At 42.5% G+C, this 23459-nt stretch overlaps 1 protein-coding gene across 7 annotated transcripts in view; it reads right to left on the reverse strand.

The window, feature by feature from the left end:
- Positions 1 to 21736, reverse strand: part of SETD9 (SET domain containing 9) — a 38858-nt gene extending 17122 nt beyond the window's left edge. Inside the window, exons 1-5 of one of the 7 annotated variants that reach the window (XR_011966334.1) lie at positions 21548 to 21735; positions 17115 to 17482; positions 14521 to 14644; positions 13120 to 13235; positions 1134 to 1239 (exon numbers count right to left, since the gene is read on the reverse strand). Coding sequence is in view for 6 of the 7 variants with exons in the window: in XM_072605594.1 (XP_072461695.1) it covers positions 1112 to 1239; positions 13120 to 13235; positions 14521 to 14644; positions 17115 to 17482; positions 21548 to 21645 (834 nt within the window). In the remaining variant the exon portion in view is untranslated. Of the gene's footprint in view, positions 1 to 1111; positions 1240 to 13119; positions 13236 to 14520; positions 14645 to 17114; positions 17483 to 21547 lie in introns of all 7 variants that reach the window. The other 6 variants (XM_072605591.1, XM_072605588.1, XM_072605594.1 and 3 more) reach the window with 6 other exon arrangements.
- Between the last annotated feature and the right edge of the window lie 1723 nt (positions 21737 to 23459).

The following is a 23459-nucleotide window of genomic DNA, read 5'->3' on the forward strand; positions in this document are numbered from 1 at the left end:
GTTTTTTGTCCACTGCTTATAAATTTTATCTATCACCAATAAAATGTCTCTGGATATTGAAATCTTCAAAACAGATGTATAAGTATGCCTGAAACCACCAAACTGATTTGCAGCCTTTTCTAATGCCCCCAACACCTCATTAGATGCTCATTTCACCTTGAGTGTGATCCTGCTTCACTGTACCTACCTCTAAACATATTTTGGAAGTTAAAATAGAAATGACAAGAGAGGAAATCTGGCAACAGAGATTTTGGTCCCTTTTTCAGGTAGCATTTTTCATTTCAAAGATCCATGTGTTTACACCATACTGGGGGGAAGCAGGAATGGGATGAGATAACTGTTTTCAACCATCATCTACCTTCACAAGAGTCTACACTTGAACAAATAAGGCCATTCAGTATCATTAAGGTTAACTAATTACCTATATTCTGATTCCAGTTTTCATCTAATGCTAATGTATCCCAGGGGATAGAAATATTGTTCTGGATGAATAATTCTATCTTTGGACCAAATGCTCCAAATCACAGTGAAATGAATAGCACCTGTGATTTCCCTGGTACAGAGAAATTCTGGGTGAAAAAAACACTTTGACCAATGTCAGTTGGCATTTTCTCTGAAATTGATGGTCTTAAGAGAGCTGGCCCAAGGTCACACAGCTAATATGGATCAGAGGTGGGCCTTGAATCCAAGCTTTCCTGGATCCAAGGTGAGCTCTCTATTCCATCAGGCTGCTTCCTGTTCTGTTCAGTATGAAAGAAAATTCCATAGTAAAATATCAATGCTAGTACTATATCCTGCTAAAAATACTATGAAATCATGTATTATATAACAATTTGGGGAGTATGAAAATAGGTTTAATTTCATCTATTTATTCAAAAATACTCCCAACTTCTCCTTTTTAGAGGGGTTAATATAAAAGCCCAGGCAAGTCTTTTCTATGTTTATTTCTCCCCTCCCACCTTTCTACCAAATCAGTATTTATGGATTCCATCAATAAATTTCAGATCTCCAAAATGTTTTGGGATCAGATGACTTTTGGAAATGTTGTTCTACAGAGATTTTACCTCAGAAAAATAGCTAATAAAATATGAAGCAACAAATAGATACAAACCACTGTTCTGAAAGATGCTGACCTTTGTGTGTCACGACTGTACATGATGTTCGGAAGATACTGCTTAAGTTCTAATGGGAAAAGTTCAGGCACATCAAATTCCTGATAACAGACATTGGCTTCTTTGTCTAGGGGAGAGAGGCGGTGGGGAGGGAGGGAGGGAAGGAGGGAGGGAGAGAGAGTGCAAAAGAGAGGAAAAGAGTGGGGAGAGAGGGGAACAGAGAGGGAGAGTAAAATAGAGAAAAAAGAGAGGGAGAGGGCAAGAGAGAGATGGAGAGAGAGAGAGAAAGAGGGAGGGAGAGAGATGAGAAAGAGAAAAATAGGGAGAGAGAAAGGGGAAGGAAGAGAGAAAGAGAGGGGGAAAGAGGAGAGAGAGAGGGAGGGAGAAGGAAGAGATAGGAGAGGAAAAGAGAAAGAGAGAGATAGGGAGACAGAGACCAAAAAGGGGCAAGGGAGAGAAAGATTTTGCAAGTTAGTAAAAAATTTTTCATCTTAACCAAATAAGATGAGCATTTCCACATCCAAAGGAGAAAGAGAATTGCAACAAAGCCACAAACCATGTACAGCCTGCTTCTCCCTCTAAGTTTACGAGAAATTCAACATGTTATTTTCAAATCTGTCATGCTTGTCTGTGTTTTCTACTGACCCTGAATGAGAATTAGAAAAAAAAAATAAGATATGTAGTGTTTCCTGTAATTGCTGTAATATTTTGCATAATCATAAGCCCCCCACAAAGTAAGCAGCCATCCAGACTTATCCTCTCCTCTACGTGTGGTCTGCAAGTCACAGAGAAAGTAAATGACAGGAAGCTGAAGTCAGACTGAACACCACAGCAAAGACACAACCCCAGTGTGACCTGCTTAATGTTGCCATGTGAAGTCAGGAAAAAAAACCCAAAAACCAGCAGATGATTATGAAGCAAGGGGAAATGTCAAAATATCATGGTCAATACAGACAAGGGAGGTGTTCACTTCCCAATAATAAAACAAAAATGACAAAAACAGGGTTCTTGTGTTGCTGACCTCAATCCAGCTGCTGAAAAGAACACTCAACATGTCACACTCTTAACAGAGTCATCATCAGTGTGTTTTACTAGACTGACCACGAGGCAATCCTGCCTTAAAGCAAAAGCCATCGCATATTTTTTTCTACACACGATGTGCCTCCCACATCACAGCCATGGGCCCATTTTATGTATACAGTCCTAAAAGTCAGCTACTTTCAAATTCTTGAAACAAAAATTTGCTGCAAGTATTCTGTTATATGACAGCTTATGGAAAGTTTATCAAGTTAAATAAAGCGGTTTATTTTCAGCTTTGTTTTTAATTCACAATTTTGGTGAAATGGAAGAATATTTACAAAAATATAAATGGCCCAAGTTAACAGAAAATAGAATTTCTAAATAAAACTATTTTAGAAAAAGAAAATGAACAGGCCATAAATGAGCTTCCTAAGAAAAAAGCCTCAAGACCAGATGGCTTTACAAGTGAGTTCTATCAAAAATTGAAGGATCAACTAATTCCAATATTAAATAAACTATTTGGAGAAACAGGCAAAGAAGGATTCCAGGAAGAACAAAAACAGAAAGAAAATTCTAGACTAATTTCATTAATGAATATAGATGCGAAAATCCTGCATAAAATACTCTGAGGCTTTGCTTGTAAATGTTTAGGGATCCTTTTCTTCTTGTCCACTATAATGGCTCTGTAGGATGGCCATCTTTGTCCACTATTCCTGCTTACTTCCTCACTTAGCATTTGATTTCAGGACTGGGCTCTGGGACATGTCTGGAGGGATGTTCTGGGCTGGTTCTGCTGCTACTTTCTTGGGGTTTGGAGCACTGTGTTACTCCAGGATCTCAAGGATAGGCTGGGGACCTGCAAACTTTCAGTACTCCCCCCAAAAGCAAAGTTTGACTGCTACACCCTGGTCTGAGCTTTGCAAGTTCCTGACCCAGGTAGAGGTCTGGACTAGAGTAGATGCAGCTGACTATCTAGGGGTTCAGAGCAGCAGAACTGTGGGCTCCCTTCAGTCTAGGATTCCAGGCCTCATTACTCTTTCTGCTGCCTGGGCTGGAGGCTGAAAGTGAAATCTTGCTTTGCACCTGAGGTTTGTACCATACAAGTGTTGCAGCTGCAGCTCTTTGCCTCCAAATGTTCTCAGTACTCAGCCCTGGGTTTCCCTACCAGGAACACCACAGCCGTGTAGGGGTCCCCTTCTCACTCTGCCCTAGATTTGCAACCTGGGACTGGGTAGTGGGCAACGAAGCTGGCAGTTAGCACCTGCCGCCATCCCAGGGCTGGTAAAGGTCTGGGACCTCCTTCTCTTCTTTGGGCACACAGCCTCTCCCTGAGTGCTACCAGGCTCCTCAGTGCTCCTGGCTGACCTGATGTCAATTCACAGACCTCCCCGTCTGTCTCCCAATGCTCTGCTGGACTGGACAAATGACTCCCTGTGACATTTTCTGGATTTTCCCAGCCTTTAGCATTCAGCATTCAGTCCGGCATATTTTCCAGATCTGTTAGGAGTTTGTGGAGAAGAACTCATTATGACTCTGCTATCATGGCTCTTCTCACCTCCAACCCCACTTTAAGGTATGCAAAGCTCCTTCACAAATATCATCTCATTTAGGTGCTATTATCATTTGCAATTTACAGATGAGGAAACTGAGACCAAAAAAAATCAACTGACTTGCCTATGGCCACACTATCTGACGCAGGATTTGAATTCAGGTCTTTCTGATTCTAAGTCCAGGGCTCTATCCACTACCCCAACTAGCAGCCAGATAATTGCCAGCATTTATATGTTACTTTAAGATTTCCAAGCACTCTACAAATATTAGTTTATTTTACCCTCACAACAAAAACAACCCCCCTGAAAAGTAGGTGCTATTTTAACTCCATTTTACAACTGAGAAAACTGAGGCAGAGGGAAGTTAAGTGATTCACTTAAGGTCACTTACAGGCCAGATCTGAGTTCAGATTTCTGACTCCAGACCCAGTGCTCTCTATGTACTGCACCATCTAGCTTCCATGCTACCTTTTCAAGAAATACAAAGGTGAGATTCAAAGTGCTAGGAAGGAGAAATCAATGCAGGCTTCAGCGAGGAGCTGGTGGCTGAAGGGGGTCTGAAAGAACAGGAGGGATTTCATAAAGGGAAGAGATCATCTAAGCAAAAGCTCAGAAACAGGAGAGAGCAGGACAAGGGCAGGCCATGGTCTGAGCTTAGCTGGAATATGGATTACATGAAGACGAGTTGTTGATTATCCTATGTTCTCCAAGAGGACCATGACATCAGATAAATGACATGATGACATGCAAGTGAATTGGATTTAAGTGAGGCAGGGCTCTGCAGAGTCACCAGCTTCACTTTCTCCTCTAGACACATTTGGATCCAGTGGCCACATACCAATCAGGACAACTGGGGATGGCCCCCATAAAGAGAAGTAACATTAAGCTGAAGACCCAAATGTGTGTGAAGTGCCTCCAGTGCTGGCAGAAGGCTTCACACCTTCCTTGGCAGGCAATGGTCAGACACGGAATCGTTCTGAAATCAAACAGTGATAGAATAAGAGGGGTACATGGGAAAGTTTCTTCAGGGAGCATGAATGATAGTTGCAGATGGAAGAACACAGAGCAAGGGCAGGGGGAAAGCCAGTGAGGAGGCTGTCCAAGTTGTTTGGCTAAGAGGTAATATGGTTCTGAACTAGGGGGTTACAATGGGAGTAGAAAAGAGAGAGAAATATTGCAGCGTGAATCAACAGGACCTGGAGACTGACTAAATGTGGGGGAGAATGAGGTAAAGAGGGTGAAACCAAGAAAGAGGCAGAAGTTTCCAGTCTGTCACTGAGAGGATCATAGGCATCAATTATGATGGTAGTGATTGATGTTGGAGAGAAGAACAGATGATGAGGGAGGAATGGATAGAGAGATGAAAGATAATAGAGACAGAGACGGATAGAGGGTAGAGATAAAATAGAAAGATAGATGACAGGGGAAGAGATAGATATTGATAGAAAGAGACATATGGATAGCAGCTAGAGAGAGATAGATGATGCAGACAACAGAATCAGGATTAGAAAGATACAGATAGATTATAGAGATAGAGACAAAAAGGAAGAGATAAGAGATAGAGATGGAGATGGATGATATAGGTAGATGATAGAGAGACAGAAATGGATAGATAAAGATGGATGATAAGAGAGGAAGAGATAGATATTGGTAGAAAGAGATACATGGATAGTAGCTAGAGAGAGATAGATGATGCAGACAACTGAGTCAGGGTTAGAAAGATACAGATAGATTATAGAGATAGAGACAAAAAGGAAGAGATAAGAGATAGAGATGGAGATGGATGATATAGGTAGATGATAGAGAGACAGAAATGGATAGATAAAGATGGATGATAAGAGAGGAAGAGATAGATATTGGTAGAAAGACATGAAAGACTGATAGATAATAGCTAGACAGACGGACAACAACAATGCTTTGGGGACAGCTAGGTGGTGCCATAGTGCACAGAGTGCTGGACCTGGAGTCAGGAAGACTCATCTTCGTGAGTTCGAATCTGGCCTCAGACACTTACTAGCTGAGTGACCCTGGGCAAGTCACTTAATCCTGTTTGCCTCAGTTTCCTCATCTGTCAAATGAGTTGGAGAAGGAAATAGCAAACCACTCCTGCGTCTTTGACAAGGAAACTCCAAATGGTGTCACAAAGAGTTGGTCAGGACTGAAAAACAAGAGAAAGAAAGATGACTCAGAAAACAGAGATAGAGTTAGAAAGATATAGATAAATTCTGGAATTAGAAAGAGATATACATGGAGATGGATGGATAGCTAGATGATATGGAAAGAAAAATGACATCTAAGAGAGATAACTATGGATGACTGAGATAGGGAAGAGAAAAATATTGGTAGAAAGAGACAGAAGATTGATAGATAATAGCTAGACATAGATAACACAGACAATAGAAATATACAGATTACAGAGAACTGGAAACTGATGATTTAAAGACAGAGTACTTATTTACTGAGGGAGGGCAATCAGGGTTAAGTGACTTGCCCAGGGTCACACAGCATCTGAGGCTGAATTTGAACTCAGGTCCTCCTGACTCCAGGGTCAGTGCTCTGTCCACTGCACTATTTAGTTGCCCTGATAGACTATTTATTAAACATTTATTATTTACCAGATATTGTGCTAAGTGCTAGCTATACAGATATAAGAAAGCAAGATAATCCCTATGCTCAAGGAACTTACATTCTAAATCAGAGAAGACAGAATATAAAATGAAGCTGGAAAACATGAGGAGGGAAGAATGCCTGGGCTGATAGGTAGGAAGTGGTTTGGAGACCCATTTCCCAGCACAATAAGGCAAACATTCACCTGTCGGTGCCAAGGGACCCATAGATAGAGTCCAAGTTTGGAGATGGAGCAGATACTGTAGGAAGCATGGTGAGGAGATGACCAGAAAGTAATGAGCCCAGCTCTGAACAAGAGGAGTTTAAGGGAACCACAGGGCATTCCTATAGAGACAGCTAATAAGTAATTGGAAATGTGGGACTGGAGAGGACAGAGGCAGGGGTGCAGAGAAGGGAATCATCTTCACAGGGATGAAAACTGAAGCCATAAGAAAGCTAATGAACATCATACAGAAACAGAAGAATCCTGAAGCATGAGGGAAAACAGGGTAGCAATGGAGGAAAAGGAATGGTCAGGGAGGGATGAGCATCCATAGATCAAAATGTGGAGGAAACAGTTATCAAGAGCATGGCAGCCTCAACCCTTTCCTTATCAGCTAAAAACCTTGCCTCATGATTGACTAAAAAGTATGAGGCAATTTACAAAAAACTCCTCCCCTCCTCCTTATCTTACATCACTCAGATGCCTTCCCCCATTAACACCTTTACTTCTGTATCACATGAAGACATGGTCCTTTTCTACATCAAGTTGAAACCCTTCACCATGAGCCCTTGATCCCAGAGCCTTCCATTCTCGCCAGCAAACTGCCCCTCTCTCATCCCCAGGCTCTAAGGAAGCTACAATCTCTCCCTGTTTTCTGACCAGGATGAAGTATTTTCTCTGTTTCCTACAGACATGCCCATCTCTCCCCCATCCTTAAAAAACAACCTCACCTCATCATTTGCATCCTTATCATCTTATCTCTCCTCTTCTTGGAAAACTCCTTGAGAAGGCATTCCACCCTTGGTGGCACCAGCCCTCTCCTCTAATTCTTTTCTAAACTCTACCATGTGGTCCAACCTCACCATTTAACCAGAATTGCTCTCTCCAAAGTTACTGGAGGTCTTTTAATGGCCCATCTAATGTCCTTTTCTCATTCCTCACCTTTCTTGACCTCTCTTCTTCTCCTGGACATGCTCTCTCCTCTAAGTTTCCATGACATTGGCCTCCTTTTTCCTCCTGTCTGATCCCCTCTTCCTTGGTCTCCTTTGCCAGGTCCTCATCCAGGTCATGCCCACTAACTATGGGTGTCCTCCAAAGCTTTGTCCTGGGTCCTCTTCTCCCTGTCTACTGTCTCACTTGGTAATCTCATCAGCTTCCATTGGCTCAATTATTATTTCTAACACAGAGATTCCTAGATCGTATATGTCTTGCTCTAGCCTGGCCACCCAGACTCAGTCCATAATCAAAGCTTCAGCCTCTTCGCTCATATCTAGGGATGACTATTTCCTTGACCTCATGACCACCCAAATTGCTCAGCCTATATGATCCAAAACTCTGAAATTTCTTTCTCAGACCATAAATGTCTCTCCTCTTTACTTTTCCTATGCCTAGTTTTTGCCTTCATCAAGACCCTATTCCCAACATCCCTTTACTTTGCCAATTACTTTCCCAGTTCATCAACCCCTTTTCTGGATTCAGGCAGTCAACTAGCATTCATTAAGAATGTACAATGTGCCAGGCACTGTGCTAAGGGTTAGGGACACAAAGAAAGGTAACACGTAGCCCCTGCTCTTCAACTGCCTACCAAACATTACCTCCCTGATGTCTCATAAGCATCTCAAACTCAACATGCTCAAAATCTAACATTATCTTTCTCCTTAAATCAACCCCCTCTTTCTAACTTCTCCAGTTCTATCAAGGGCACTGCCATCTTTCTAGTTTCCCAGTTTTGAATCACCAGACTCTTCCTCTCCCTTACTTTTCTCCTCCCTCTCCCTCCTCCATTTAATGGGTCATTTTAATTTTGCCTTCACAACATCTCTTGAATCCATCACCTGCTCTTTTCTCTATTCCCTTTTACCTGGACTAAGAGTCTGAGGCTGGATTTGAACTCATATCTTCCTGACTCTAGACCCAGCATGTTATCCAACTTCACCTTAAAAAAAAAGACTTATTTTCTTTTATCCTATCACAGCCCTCTTATACTCCTGTTTCTATACCCAACTAACTAATTTTCCTGCATCCAGTCTTCGCACACAGCTGCCAGACTGATATTTTTAAAGCACAAGTCTGAGCAGGTCACTCCCCTTCTAAATAACCTTTTGTGACTCTTCTGGGAGAAAGTAAAAACACCTCTGTTTGTCACCTAGAACCTTCCCCATCTATCTCTAACCTACCTTTCCAGTATAATTTCCCATTTCTCCAACAAGAAACAACAATAACCAACATTTATATAGCATCTAGTAAGTGCCACATACTGTGTTAAGCCCTTTTCAAGGAATATCTCATTTGAGCTCACAACAACCCTGTAAGGTAGGTGCTATCATAATTATTGTTATTTCTTTTTATAGAGGAAGAAATTGAGGAAAACAGAGGTTCAGGGGCTTGCCCAGGGTCCCACAGCTAGAAAGCGTCTGAGGTCAAATCTGAACTCAAGTCTTCCTGACTCTAGGCCCAGCACCCTATCCACCATGCAATCTAGCTGTCCAGATACAAAATGATTGAGTTACACACACACACATGCACATGCATACATACACACACATGTATACATATACATATGTTTATATACACACATATACATACATATATATGTGTGTGAGTACATAGTATTTAATTATCTGAATATATATTTCTCTCAACACCCTCCCCCTTACTCCCCTAAGTATAGAATGTAAATTCCTTGTAGGAAGGGATTATTTTGTTTTGGTCTCTATATATCTAGAACCTAGCACATGGGAGGAATTTAATACATGGTGGCTGAACTGAATTTAATGCTAGGTAGCACAGTGGATAGATCCCCAAGCCTGGAATCAGGAAGACTCATCTTCCTGAATTAAAAATCTGGCCTCAAACACTTTCTAGTTATGTGACCCTGGGCAAGTTACTTCACTCTGTTTACCTCCGTTTCCTAGACTGTAAAATAAACTGGAGAAGGAAATGGCAAACCACTTCCGTATCTTTGCCAACAGAACTCCAAATGGGATCACAGAGAACTGACCATGAGAAACACGGGAGGACAGAACAACTATTACATTATAACTTCCACAAGGGAATACAAATATGTCTTAAATAACCTTTGACATGCAAGAATGTAAACTTCTTGAAGTTAGGGACTGAGTGCTGTTTTCATACCTCCAGGGCTTAGCATAGTGTCTTGCATAAAGCTAAATAAACGTTATGCTTAATTGAAATTAATTGCATCTCCTCAAGCTCCTAGCAGTGTTCTGTACACAGTGGGCACTTGTACAATTGAATGTTGAATCCAATTCATCAGTACAATCTGTTAAAAAATAATTTAATCCTCCTTTGATCATTCAGGACCTTGCGGTGCTTACTCAAGAACATCATTACGAACATCAATCATCGCTGTGCCTCAGATATAAAAGAGGTAGGACTCACAGATGGTTAGCACCGGCAGGGACTCAAGGCATCATTAAGTCTGCTTCCCTCACTTTAGAGGATCACAGAAATTCAGTGGGTTACCAAAGGTCACCCAACTAGTAAGAGAGAAAGACTTTAGACTCCCATGCTCCAGCCCTTTCTAAGACTGGTCTCAGTGTATACTGGCCACAGAGCCTGTTCTTGAAGTTTTGATAATAGCTGATGTTAATATTTATAAAGCCGCCAGACACTGTGCTAAGTGCTTTACAATTACCATCTCACTGGATCCTCAAAACAACCTTGGCTGGTAGATGTTATTATCGTCCTCATTTTACAGATGAAGAAATGGAAGGAAACAGATGTTATGTGGCTTGCCAGGGTCACACAGCTAGTAAGTTTCTGAGGCTGGATTTGAACTCAAATCTCTCTGATTCTAGCACATTATCCACTCCACCTAAAAAACTGGCTTATTTTCTTTTACCAGGTCACAGCCTTCTTATACTCCGCTTTTTCCAGAGGTTTAAAAAAAGAAAAAGCCACAGTCTAGGATTTAGCCTGTTATCATAGTTTTCAAGACAGAACACCTTGCTGTATTCAGTGTTTCATGTACCGTGACTGTGTAGAAGATACAGAGTTGGATTTTACCTCTGTGCTCCAGCTCTTTCCAGGTTGGTTCCCCACCACCCCCTCCATAACTGCCCCAGTTTCTCTCTCAACACTCTGGGCTTTTCAGGGCTACACCCAAGTCTGCCACAGCTTCCCTCTTCTGTGCATCCTGGAAACTGGTCTCTTAACACTTCCCTTCTTGCTTCTGTCCCTCTAGTCACCTCAACTTCTGTTTTCTTCACTCCTTCACTTGTAGGACTGGGACATCAGTGATTTGTCAGCCTAGGACGGCCTGCCTGCTCCTTAGAAATGCTCAGTCAGCACAAGGACCAGTCATCAAAATCATGGAAATGAATCTAGTTTCCCTTTCAATTCTCCTGGCAGCCTCTGTCACCCATGATTTATTTTTTTTAAAGAATTCAAAATTCCAGGGAGCCAATTTAAGCTATATTATTAGACAAACAGTCTTGGGAAGCACTGATAAAACAGGAGTAAGAATCACCATCTAAAGAAAACCTTGGTTTCAATCCCAGCTCCTCTGGACAAGTCACATTTTTTTTAGCCCACTTTTCCATCTGTGATAAAGGGGTGATAACACACCATCAACCTCATGGGGCTGTCATAAGGCCCCAAAGGGTTAATAAAGGCACAAGTGGCATGCTTCTCACATTGGCAGATGGACAAAGCTAGGGAATGGTGGCTAACATATTGGAGGAAAGATTGAGATCTCAGAAGACCTGGATAGGCTACATCTGTGTAAAATGGACTTCAAGGGTCTTGGGGTCTCACCTAGCTCCAAACCTATAAGGCTAAAGGCAGTGGCTACATTTAATAAGGTGAAATTTAACTTCAACTAGGTAGGGGGAGCAGGAGGCATGGCTACACAGCTGTTCATTTCTAATAGACCCAGGGGACTGAGAGAATTGTAGGCCCAGCTTAAGGCAACAGTGTGATACTGGAGCCAGAAAAAGTTCATGGTAGTTTAGGCTATGTTAAAAGGTAACATTATCTCTATATCTAGAGTAGGGCTGGGAACCTGTGGCCTTGAGGGCACATGTGTCCCTCTAGGTCCTCAAGTGTGGCCCTTTGACCGAATCCAAACTTCACAGAACAAAGCCCCCCTCCCCCCATCTAAATATGAGTTCAGTTCTTGGCATTGTATTTTAAGAAGGACATTGGTAAATTGGAAGGGTCTTCAGAGGCTACTTTGTCTGCTTCCTTCATTTTCTAAATAGTTAGTATTTACATTGCACTTTAAGATTTACAAAGCACTTTAAGAAGTACTGTATCATTCGATGCTCACAAGACATCTGAGAGGTAGGTGCTATTATGATACCCATTTTGTAGATGAGGAAACTGAGCCAGACAAAAGTCAAGGAAATGATCCATGGTCACAGAGATAGTGACTGAGTGAATTCTGGTCTTGGTGGCTCTAACCTGGGACAGCTAAGTGACATAGAGTTCAAATCTGGCCTCAGACACTAAGTAGCTATGTGACCCTGAGCAAGTCACTTAACTCTGTTTACCTCAGTTTCCCCATCTGTAAAAGAGCTGGAGAAAAAAATGGCAAACCCACTCCAGTACCTGCGCCAAGAAAACTCCAACTCATTTCAGTACTGAAAAACAATTCAAGTGCTATGTATCCATGGCGCCACCTACCTGCTATGGCAGTGACACCCAGTGAAATTAAGTGACTTACTGCAGGTTATATAGTTAGTAAACAACACAGCAGGGTTTGAACTCAGATCTTCTCATTTCAGAGCCAGTGCTGATATCACCATACCAAGCTGGCTCCTATAGAAGAGCCACCAGGATGCTCAAAGACCTCAAGACCATGCTGTGTGAGGACCAGATGAAGGAACTAGGGAGGCTTAGCCTAGAGAAGACAATATTTGGATGGTATGGTCTGTGATCACTGTCTTCAAGTAACTGAAGGGCTGCCTCACAGAAAGTTAACGAGACTTGCTCTGTTTTACTCCAGAAGGCAGAATCAGGAATAAGAGGCAGAAACTGCAGAGGCAAACCTAGGCCTGAAGTAAGGAGAACTTCCCTGATGATTAGAGCTATATCAAGATGGAATGGCTTGCCTTAGGAGGAGGGGGGTTCCCTGGTCTCCCTGCCCTCTGGAGAGGTCTTCAAAGAAAGACTAGAATTTTGAAAGCCTTAATCACTGACTGGGCACTGCCTCAGTCAAACTGAGACCTGTTAAAGACCCCACTGCATCCTGGACCACCTGATCTATATCTGGGCACTGGACTCAGAAGGCTCCAGAGAATAAAGTGAGGCTGGTGACTTTGAACAGCCTTGCCTCACTTAAATCCAGTTCACTTGTATGTCATGGAATCACCTCATTAATGTCACGGTCCTCTTCGAGAGCAAAGGACAGACAACAGTAAGACAAGTAATGTTGGAGAAGGGGGTCTTCTTCATGGATGAGCCAAACAATATGGCCTTGAGATCCTTCCCAACTCAGATTCAATCATGCTTCAGGACAATGTATGCAGAGCAGTTGAGAAGGTGCTAGATAAACATAAGGTACAATGGCAAAGACATTCACTTTCACATTTAGCCATCCCAGCACAAACCAGATACTTCAAGAAAGCTCACGATGGCTCACCATTGGAGCAATTGTTAACATACTGTCCCACAGCCAGTGGGTTTTGGACCTCAGATGTCAGCCATGAACTGTCGCTCATTTCAAAAGGGCCAAGGCGGTCTCGCCCGTTGCATGACCTAAAACAGGTAAAAATTCTAGCTCAAAGATTGATCTCATCTAACTTGAAAACATTATTAACATTAGAATTCTAATGAAAATGTTTTTTCCATCTTTCTACTACTCAAAAACCTCAAAAAATCAGATTCCACACCTCAATGCCATTCACCAAATACAACTCATCTGTTTCATAAGGGACTCTTTACGGGAGCTCTTTAACTGGATTTTTAAACTCAGTGCAAGGTATAGTGGAAAGAGTATTCGATTTGGGATCAGATGTGTACTAAAATCCTAGCTCTACTACTTACTGTCAGGGCCACCGTAGGTGCCTCAGTTTCCCCAGCCATAAAATGAGGTTTTACTAGATGATTCCTAAGGTTCTTTGCAGACCAGAATCCTATGTCAGCAAACAAATATTTATTAAGGACTTATTTTGTGTCAGTTATGATGCTCAATACTGGGGATAGGCATTAAGGAAAGGCAAAAATATTGTCCCTCTGTCACCTAAGTGGAGAGACTGTGAGCAAACAACTATGGACATAGACTATATGGGGAGTGAAAAGGGGAGGTAATCAAAAAGACGTGGCATTAGGAGGAGGAACTTGGAAGAGGGCTTCTGAAAAAGGCAGGAATTGAGGCAACTTGTGAGGGAAACCGGGGGGCAGAGGTGAGGAGGGGCAGCATTACAGGCATGTGGGCCATCCAGAGAAAGGGCTTAGTTATCAACCACTCTGGAGGAACTATGCCCAAAGGGCTATCCAGCTGTCCATACCTTTTGACCTAGCAATACTACTACCAGCTCTACATCCCCAAGAGGTCAAAGAAAAGGGATAAGGACCTATTTGTACAAGAATATTTATAGCAGCTCTCTTTTTTTGTGGTGGAAAAGGACTGGAAATTGAGGGGATGCCCATCATTTGGGGGAATGGCAGAACAAGCTATGATATATGATTGTGATAGAATACTGCTGTGCTATTAGAAATGACGAACAAGACTGCTTCAGAAAAACCTGGGAAGGCTTATATGAACTGATGCAAAGCAAAGTGGGCAGTGAGGTCTACATGACAGCCAGGGATTCAGAATCACAGGAATGGGGAGAGTTCTAGGGGGTAGGAATATGCTAGTCATAGAGGATGCAATCCAGGTGGAGTATTAGTGACAGAAGAGAAATTCTATGATACAAATGCCATTAATAATTGAGAAAAGTCTATCTGTATCTGTGATGTGTGCCTGAGGATAGAAGTGCCTAGATTTCTGCCATAATATCTAAAAATGGGTATTTTCTTATTTCCATTACCAACTTACCTGTATATAACTTTTGATATTCCTTTATCATTTCCATCAATAAGCATCCCATCTAGGCATCTAAAAATGAATGGATTTCCAATGGACTGGAAAAAAATTGGCTCATGCTTCTGATACACTGTACCTATTAAGACAACAAAACATGAAGATGTATATATTATAAACACAAACATCTGGGCAGCTTTGTTTTGAGGAAAAACTCAGGGTTACTCCTTTTTCCTAACATACTGTATTCTATCCTTTTGTAAACTATCTGAAGGAACTCAGGATGCCTAAGATATATGCTAATTTTTGCTGGTAGAATTTCATGTAAACCCCCAAAAAACAAACAAACAAAATTATGAGAACAGCAAACTTTATCCTCTCTGACTTCTGAACAGACCTTTGTGAGTTGTTAAAGTATCTCATCACACAGTAGTGAAACCTGCAAATCCAACACAATTATCTTAGCAACTGACAACTCAACTTCAAATTTGGGGGTTGTTTTTACACATCTAATTTTTAAGAAGTATCCAGTTTCTATTGCGAGGCCTTTAAAAAATGAACTTAATTCATTTGAAGGAAAAAAAGAAGCAGTTGCTATTCATGTCTGACTCTTCATGACCCCTTGTGGAGTTTTCTTGGCAAAGCTACTGGAGTGGTTTGCCATTTCCTTCTCCAGCTCATTTTACAGATAAGGAAACTGAGGCAAACAGGGTTAAGTGACTTGCCCAGGGTCATGTAGCTAGTAAGTGTGTGAGGCCACATTTGAACTCAGGTCTCTCCTGATTCCAGGGCTGGCAAGCTCTATCCACTGCACCACCTAGCTGCCCTCCAAAAAGCAGTATGTTGTAGAAAGAAAAAAAAAAAGTCTTACTTTTGGAGGCAGCAGTAGATGTAAGTTCAGATCCTACCCCTGAAAAATTTGCTAATTCTTAACCAGAGGCTGGTCACTTAACTCTCTAAGCCCTGGTTTTCTCATCTCTAAAATGAAGAGAATTTCTGTAGCATAGACTTCAAGGCTTTATGAGGATCAGATAAGATGTTTATGGGGCTCTGCAAACTTTAAAAGCGTTAGATCAGGAACCATTTTCAATAAGAGAATATAAATAAAAATCACGATATCAATTTTCTGATGGTTCCAACTCTGGGAAAGGTTATCATTTTACAAGAACACTTTGAGTATTTTATCCCAATAACTGAAAATACCATAGGTAAATATTTTCTGTAGGATGTATTCTATAGCCACTTTACAGGGTGGAAACTCCTAAGTGATACAGATAAGATAATTTACAACTCAGAGTCTTAAGGATGTGTTTGGAGGCACTCAGGAGTTAAGCTACTTGCTCTGGTCACATGGCTAGCATGTGTCAGAAACAAGACTGATCCGGGGGCTCCTGATATAGAGGTTAGCCCTCTATCCTCTATGTCCACTGTCTTTCACTGGAATTGATAATTTTTAAAAACAAAATGTTTCATTTTCCAATTTGCAAAAGGAATGTGAAAGTTCTATTAACTTACCCATGAGGTGTTAATTCTATTTTCCATACTGTTATCTATTCTGGTAATTTTCTAAGCTTCTATGGCTTTTTCTCCTATGTCTATCTGCCAAATATTCACTCACACAAATGTGCCAGAGTAGAAATTAGAACATTCTCCTGAGTCTGTGTGCATTGAGGTGGAATAAAAACATTTATTATAGTAAACATACTAAAATATTATCTATGAGTAACCTCAGTTATACATCAATACAGCATCAAACTTGAATTGTATGTGACTATGTAAAAGATGTGTCATCTTGTGAGCCTGGGAAAGTCCCAGTGTTGGAATTCTCTCTACCATAACAATTCACAGTTCTTCTGTGATTTAGTAGACATGTCCTAGGGAGCTACCTGAGACACAGAGAGTTTGTCCAAAAGTGTTCAGCTCACAGGTACCAGAGGCAGAATCTGAATCTAGGTCTTCAGCATTGGAAGCCTAGCACTCTATCCACTACCCAGAGGTATTAGTGCCTAGGTCTGCAAGCCCAGTCCAGCTGGGCCAGACAAAAAATGTACCTGGGAAATGCTTAATGAAATAAATAAAAATACAATACAACATAACATTAGTTTGTGGTTTTCTAAGTCATTGTGGGGCAGCGAGGTGACTCAGTGGATAAGTGCTGGGCTTGGATCAGGAAGATTCATCTTCCTCAGTTCAAATCTGGCTTCATACTTATTAGTTGTGTGACCCTGGACATTTAACCCTGTTTGACTCTGTGTCTTCTTCATCTGTAAAATGAGCTGGAGAAGGAAACGGCAAACCACTCCAGAATCTCTGCAAGAGTCAAACACTTCTGAAAAAGGACTGAATAACAAAAAGTCAATATGTAGCATGCAGGGATTTATTTCTTTTTGAGTTTGATACCACTACATGCCCCATTGGCTCTATTAATACACAGTAAATTTCCAAACCCGGATGATAATCTATAGAAAATAGATGGCCAAGCAATGCTCTCAGGACAGGTGTTAGTTGCTTTTACTGAATCTATTTTCATTTCATTTATTCAATAAGCATTTATTAAACACCTACTATGTATCAAGAATGTATTGGTAAATAATTGAACAAGTCAGTACCAGGATACATAGACACAACTGCTCCTTTTGGCACAAATCCTTTGGTAACAAAGACACCTTTTCCTGCAGAAATCAATGAACTAGTTTCTCGGGAAATACTGAAGCCCAAAGTATTAAAGAGAACGTCTCCCGGCTTGTAGATCTTTTGTTGCTGGGTGTTGTATCTAGACTGCTCCGTCCTGTGATGACGAGTAACCAATAAATCCTGATATTTTGACTTAATGGCTTCTGGAAGCAAAACAAGAATGTCTGTTTGTTTACTGAAATCACTTATGAACAGAGCCTGAAAGACTTTCAGTAATGTTCCTAGGACATCTTCGTCTGGAATAATTTTGTCTTTGGAGTCCTCTGGAACGTATCTCAAGGTCCTGAAAAAATGGGAAAAATGACTGTTTACTATTCTCTGCCAGGAAACAAGGGGAAATACTACCTTCCTCAGATAAAAAGTTTGACTTCCTTGATGGGCTTAAGGTTATTGGTCCCAACTGGGAGCTGGAATAATGATGCCCAAACATCTGAAGGTCATGACATCCCAAACTATTTAAAATAGCCTGACTGCAGCTAAAAATGAGACATTCTGCCTGCTTTCCATCTGGGATCCTCATATCCAAATAGGTCTTTCTATATAAAGATATTGTCATCTCAGCACATGGAAGAGATCTCACATTTATGAATAAACTCATAAGATCACAGAACTGGAGCTGGAAATGAACTCAGATATCTCCTTGTAGCATGAAGATGACCCTCAGTCCACTGAATTTGGAGCTGGAAGAGAGCTCAGGGATCAGGTTATTATACAGATAGGGAAACTGAGACTTAGAAAAAGCAAAACAATTTGCCCAAGATTGCATAGGCAGTGAGGAGCAGAGCCAGAATTCTAACCCAGATTCTCTGACTCTAAGACTTGTTTCCTTTCCACAACTTTTTGCCTCCTCTTCTGGAATGATACAACACCAGAGAACAAGTTCTGAAAGGTCCTACATTGAGTTGAAGGGGCAGCTAAATGGTGCAGTGGATAGAGCACCAGTGCAGGAGTCAGGAGGACCTGAGTTCAAATCTCACCTCAGACACTTGACACTCACTAGCTGTGTGACCTTGGGCAAGTCACTTAACCCCAGTTGTGCCTCACCCTGGGTCATCTCCAGTCATCCTGATGAATATCTGGTCACTGGATTCAGATGGCTCTGGAGGAGAAGTGAAGCTGGTAACCTGCACAGCCCTCCCTCACTCAAAACAAAGTCAAGTGCAAGTCATGTCATCATTTCTCTGATGGCATAGTCTTCTTCAGCAACAAAGGACGAACAACACACACAGAGTTGGAAAACCATTGAGTACAAGTTTGGCAATGGATTGTACAGTATGTGTCTACTGAAAACCCGCTTAACTGAGGATGGAGATGCTCATGACCAGAAGACTGGTCCTAGGGTGATGAAATTTTCTACCACAAACCGTGAAGTCTTGAAGCTATCACCACCTTGTGTTGGTAGCATGAGTGTCCAATGAAATTGGAGACTTTCAAAGCACTGAAGTATGCCAGTCAAGTGATTTACACTTCTCTTTCCCCGTTCTTTCTGCTCAACTTTTGGGAGGTTAAAGTAGTTTTTGGATTTTTGTCTTTCCTTTCTTGAAGACAAGTAAATAATTCCTGCCTAAGACTTCAGTGAGTTCATCATTTGATTTCTGAGGCAAAGCAAACCTCCACTGGGTTTTACATACTGTCTGCGGGTTGTTATTGTTCAGTAGTTTCAGTCATATCTGACTTGGGGGTTTTCTGAACAAAGGTACTAGAGTGGTTTGTCATTTCCTTCTCCAGGTCATTTGACAGATGAGGAAAGTGAGGTAAATAGGGTTGAGAGACTTGCCCAGAGTTATACAACTAGTAAGTGTCTGAGGTCAGATTTGAACTCAGGAAGGTAAAGTCTTCTTGACTCCACATCTGGTGCTCCATCCAATGTACCACCTAGCTGTCCTGAAGGTTATTATTCCATAAACACCTACAGGCAGGCCCCTATCTTGACAGTGCTCTCATAGTGTGGGTGCTTAATCAATGTTAGCTGATTGATCTCATTGTTTTTCAGTCATATTTGATTCATCATGGGCCCATTTGGGGTCTTCTTGGCAAAAACGCTGGAGTGGTTTGCCATTTCCTTCTCCAGTTCATTTTACAGATGAGGTAACTGAGGTCAACAGGATTAAGGGACTTGCCCAAGGTCACTTGCTAGTGTCTGAGGCTAGTTCTGAACTGAAGAAGATGAGTCTTCTGACTCCAGGTCTGGCACTCTATCCACTGTGCCATGTAGCTGCCCAATTTGATTTCATCTCACTCATCTTATTTCTTCCATTTGACAAACAAATTATTCAATAAAATCTACCATAGCACTAATTCTAATCCTTTATCGCTAGTTAGAAATCTTTCTACTTTTCCAAATAGCTTGTCTAATTTGCCTTTATGTCTCTAGTATAAGAGTTATACAATTCCAATGCTGATTTTAGTGGGGATGCAGGCCTGTAATTTTAAGCAAGCTCATTAATCTCTCCAGACCTCAGCTTTGTAAAATGGGAAGAAAGGGTTGCAGTAAATAAAGGAACTTTAAAGTCTTTCCCAGCTCTGTGTCTTATGATCATATTTAAAATAGGTTTTCCTCAGATTTGAGCTCATGTATTTATATCTATAATATCTATCTATCTATCTATCTATCTATCTATCTATCTATCTATCTATCTATCATCTATCTGTCCTGCTTCTTCCTTTTGTGTTGCCTCTCTCTGTTAGACTGTAAACTCCCAGAAAGCAGATACTTTTCTTTTTATTAATTGTATCCCTGTTGCTTAGGGGCTTAATAAATGTTTACTGGACTGGATTTTTAACATACAGCCTTGAATCCGTCTAAATGCCAACTTTATTATTTAGGCTAGCTGTTATTTTACTACTTGTAGAAAAGACCAGTGCCTTCTTTTAAAGAAGAAATTCTAAACTTGTGATTCTGACTTTGATGGTCAGTGGCAGAGCCCAAGAGTCCTTAGATTTGGTTTCCTGTTCTCTGAAACGCAATTCTCTCACCCCTACCCTGAAGTTCTTTTGAAAATGGGGAAAGGTTGGGGGGTGGGGGGGAGGAATGAAGAAAAGTAGGAAGATAAATAACTAGGGTTTAACAACCAAAGGCAACAGGGATATAATTTAACATCACCCTCACTGCCCAAAAAGATTCAGTGTAGTGCCAGGAGAGACCAGGTCTGACTCCAAGTCCTAATATTTCCCATGTGATGGACCAGTTACTTAAGTTCTCAGTCTCAGCTTTCCCTAACAATTGTACTTTTGCCTCCCCTTCACAGGATTCTAGAGAGGGCAAATGAGATAAAAGCATCCTACAAACCTTAAGACACTAGTGAGTTGTTATTATTGGAATTGGGAAAATAACTTTACCTCCTTAAGCTAGTCGGACCTCCCCGCCTCCCAACTTGTAAAGCAGGAAGAGTAATTAATTCCCAGGCTTGTTTGGAGGAAGTACTTGGCAGATCGAATTAGCTGTTCAATACTATTATTATTATCTTCTCCAACCCAGATGGAAAGGGATTGGATCTTAGTCTTCCAGCTGGAAGACCGCTACTGTCAAAACCTTTCATGTAATATATCCAACAAGGGCTAGAGGGGCCATGGCTTTATTTGTCAGACCTCCCAGCCAGTCACTTAGCGTCCCTGGGCCAGCCTCAGTGTCCTCATCCGTAAAATGACGGTGTTGGATTTACAGGCCTTTTTTCTGCTACAAAGCTTTTTTTTAAAATACATTTTTATTTTTAAAAATTTAAAGTATAAGTTTTATTTTCAAAATCTTTAAAACAAATTTTAAAGTAAAAGCCTTATTTTCAAAATCTTTAAAAAATTTTAAAGTAAAAGCCTTATTTTCAAAATCTTTAAAACAAATTTTAAAGTAAAAGCCTTATTTTCAAAATCTTTGAAACAAACTTTTAATAGTAAAAGTTTTATTTTCAAAATATTTTAAAATACATTTTAACACATTTTATCTAACCCATTTTTACTTATTACGTTTTTACATCCCTACATTTGTCACTTTTCCCCCTTATCCCTCCCAGAAAGTCATTCTTTATACTAAATAATTAAAATAATAATAATAATAACAAACCAACAGTTCTAAATCTAGGACGCTAAGAGCTGGCAAGCAGCGCAGCCAAGCAGTCTCGGGCTCACGGGGCTGCCAGGGAGAGCCCGCCCCGCCCCGCCTCCAGGCCCCGCCCACGTGCCCTGCCCCGCCCCCTCCCCTCTCTCCAGCCCCCTGCGCTCAGAGTCCCCATCACGGTCCGCAGGCAGGAGCTCCCAGCACGCGTGGACGCCCAGCAGGGCCGGAGCCGAGCAGCGCGCGGCAGGCGCAGGGCTCTGCGGTAGGGGGCCCTGCCGGGAGGAGCACGGTCCTCACCTCCGGTTCTGGCTCAGGTTGAGTGCGATCCAGGGCACGAAGCGGTATTTGTAGCGGTGCCACCGCCGCCGCAGGACCCGGAGCAGCGAGCGGAACATGGAGCACCCCCCGAGGCTCCTCCTCCTCCCCTAGGACTGTCCCTGGCTCTTCCTCCTCCTCCTAGGACTGTCCCTGGCTCCTCCTCCTCCCCTAGGACTGTCCCTGGCTCCTCCTCCTCCCCCAGGACGGTCTCTGGCTCCTCCTCCTCCTCCAGGACTGTCCCTGGCTCCTCCTCCTCCCCTGGGACTGTCCCTGGCTCCTCCTCCTCCCCCAGGACGGTCTCTGGCTCCTCCTCCTCCTCCAGGACTGTCCCTGGCTCCTCCTCCTCCCCTAGGACTGTCCCTGGCTCTTCCTCCTCCTCCTAGGACTGTCCCTGGCTCCTCCTCCTCCCCTAGGACTGTCCCTGGCTCCTCCTCCTCCCCCAGGACGGTCTCTGGCTCCTCCTCCTCCTCCTCGAACTGTCCCTGGCTCCTCCTCCTCCCCCCAGGACGGTCTCTGGCTCCTCCTCCTCCTCCAGGACTGTCCCTGGCTCCTCCTCCTCCCCTGGGACTGTCCCTGGCTCCTCCTCCTCCCCCAGGACGGTCTCTGGCTCCTCCTCCTCCTCCAGGACTGTCCCTGGCTCCTCCTCCTCCCCTAGGACTGTCCCTGGCTCTTCCTCCTCCTCCTAGGACTGTCCCTGGCTCCTCCTCCTCCCCTAGGACTGTCCCTGGCTCCTCCTCCTCCCCCAGGACGGTCTCTGGCTCCTCCTCCTCCTCCAGGACTGTCCCTGGCTCCTCCTCCTCCCCTGGGACTGTCCCTGGCTCCTCCTCCTCCCCCAGGACGGTCTCTGGCTCCTCCTCCCCCTCCAGGACTGTCCCTGGCTCCTCCTCCTCCCCTAGGACTGTCTCTGGCTCCTCCTCCCCTCCCCCAGTACCTTTAAAATTTGTCCAGCAATCTTTTCTCTCCCCTACACTTTCCATCAGTCTTTTCCTCTTACTTCGGTCCCTAAGTCAAATCACTTCCTCAGTCTTCCTTAATGTTATATGCCTTCCCAATCTCTCCGTCCCAGTGAAAAAGCCAGCTAGCTATGGTTAACCACCTCCTAACCCACCCGCCCACCTCACAATAAGACATATTCCACCTCCCTCCTCTGAACCTCTGCACAAGTGACACGTATTGGCCAGTTCTTCCAGTCTACAAGTCCTCCTCTCTGCCTGCTAAAATTCCTAGCTTCCTTCCAAGCAGCAATTTGGTGCCACCTAGTTGATAAAATGAGTTCTTTAATTTGTCAGCACTTGGTATTACCTTGTATGTCCTTGGTATTTACTTGTGAACACGTTTTTTGTATCTCGAGGTTTTTGATTTTTGCACATAAATGTTGAATTGAATCCCTACCTTTCCTTTCCTCTTCCGTATTTGTTCATTAGTTCCTTTATTTAGCAAGTATTTATTCAGGACCCAGTATGCAGAGGAATTTCGATTTAGAGCTGAAAGGGATTTTAGCAATCTTCTAATCCAGCCGCCCCGCTCTCTCATTTCATAGCCTTAAAGAGAGGAAAGGATTTGCCCTAAAGCACTACCGCAGCAAGTAGCAGAGCTAGGACTGTAACTCAGATCTTCTTAAATCCAAATCCCATCCTTCTTATACCAAGCAAGGCTCTCTGCCAGCTGCGGGAGGAGGTAGAAAGATAAATTCAAATTCACCAGCTTAACACTTCGTTTCTTGCTCTTAAGGAGTGCCCCAAATCAACCTTACAGCTATTATATATAATAGAATGTTAGAATAGGAAGCGACCTTTTTAGTCCAGTCCTCTCCTTTTACAAATGAAACTGAAACCCAGAAAGATATGACTTGCGCAAGGTATAACAGCTAATTTCTGACAACGTCCACCAA

The sequence above is a fragment of the Notamacropus eugenii genome, chromosome 4 (assembly GCF_028372415.1).
Source record: "Notamacropus eugenii isolate mMacEug1 chromosome 4, mMacEug1.pri_v2, whole genome shotgun sequence".
NCBI classification, from domain to species: domain Eukaryota; kingdom Metazoa; phylum Chordata; class Mammalia; order Diprotodontia; family Macropodidae; genus Notamacropus; species Notamacropus eugenii.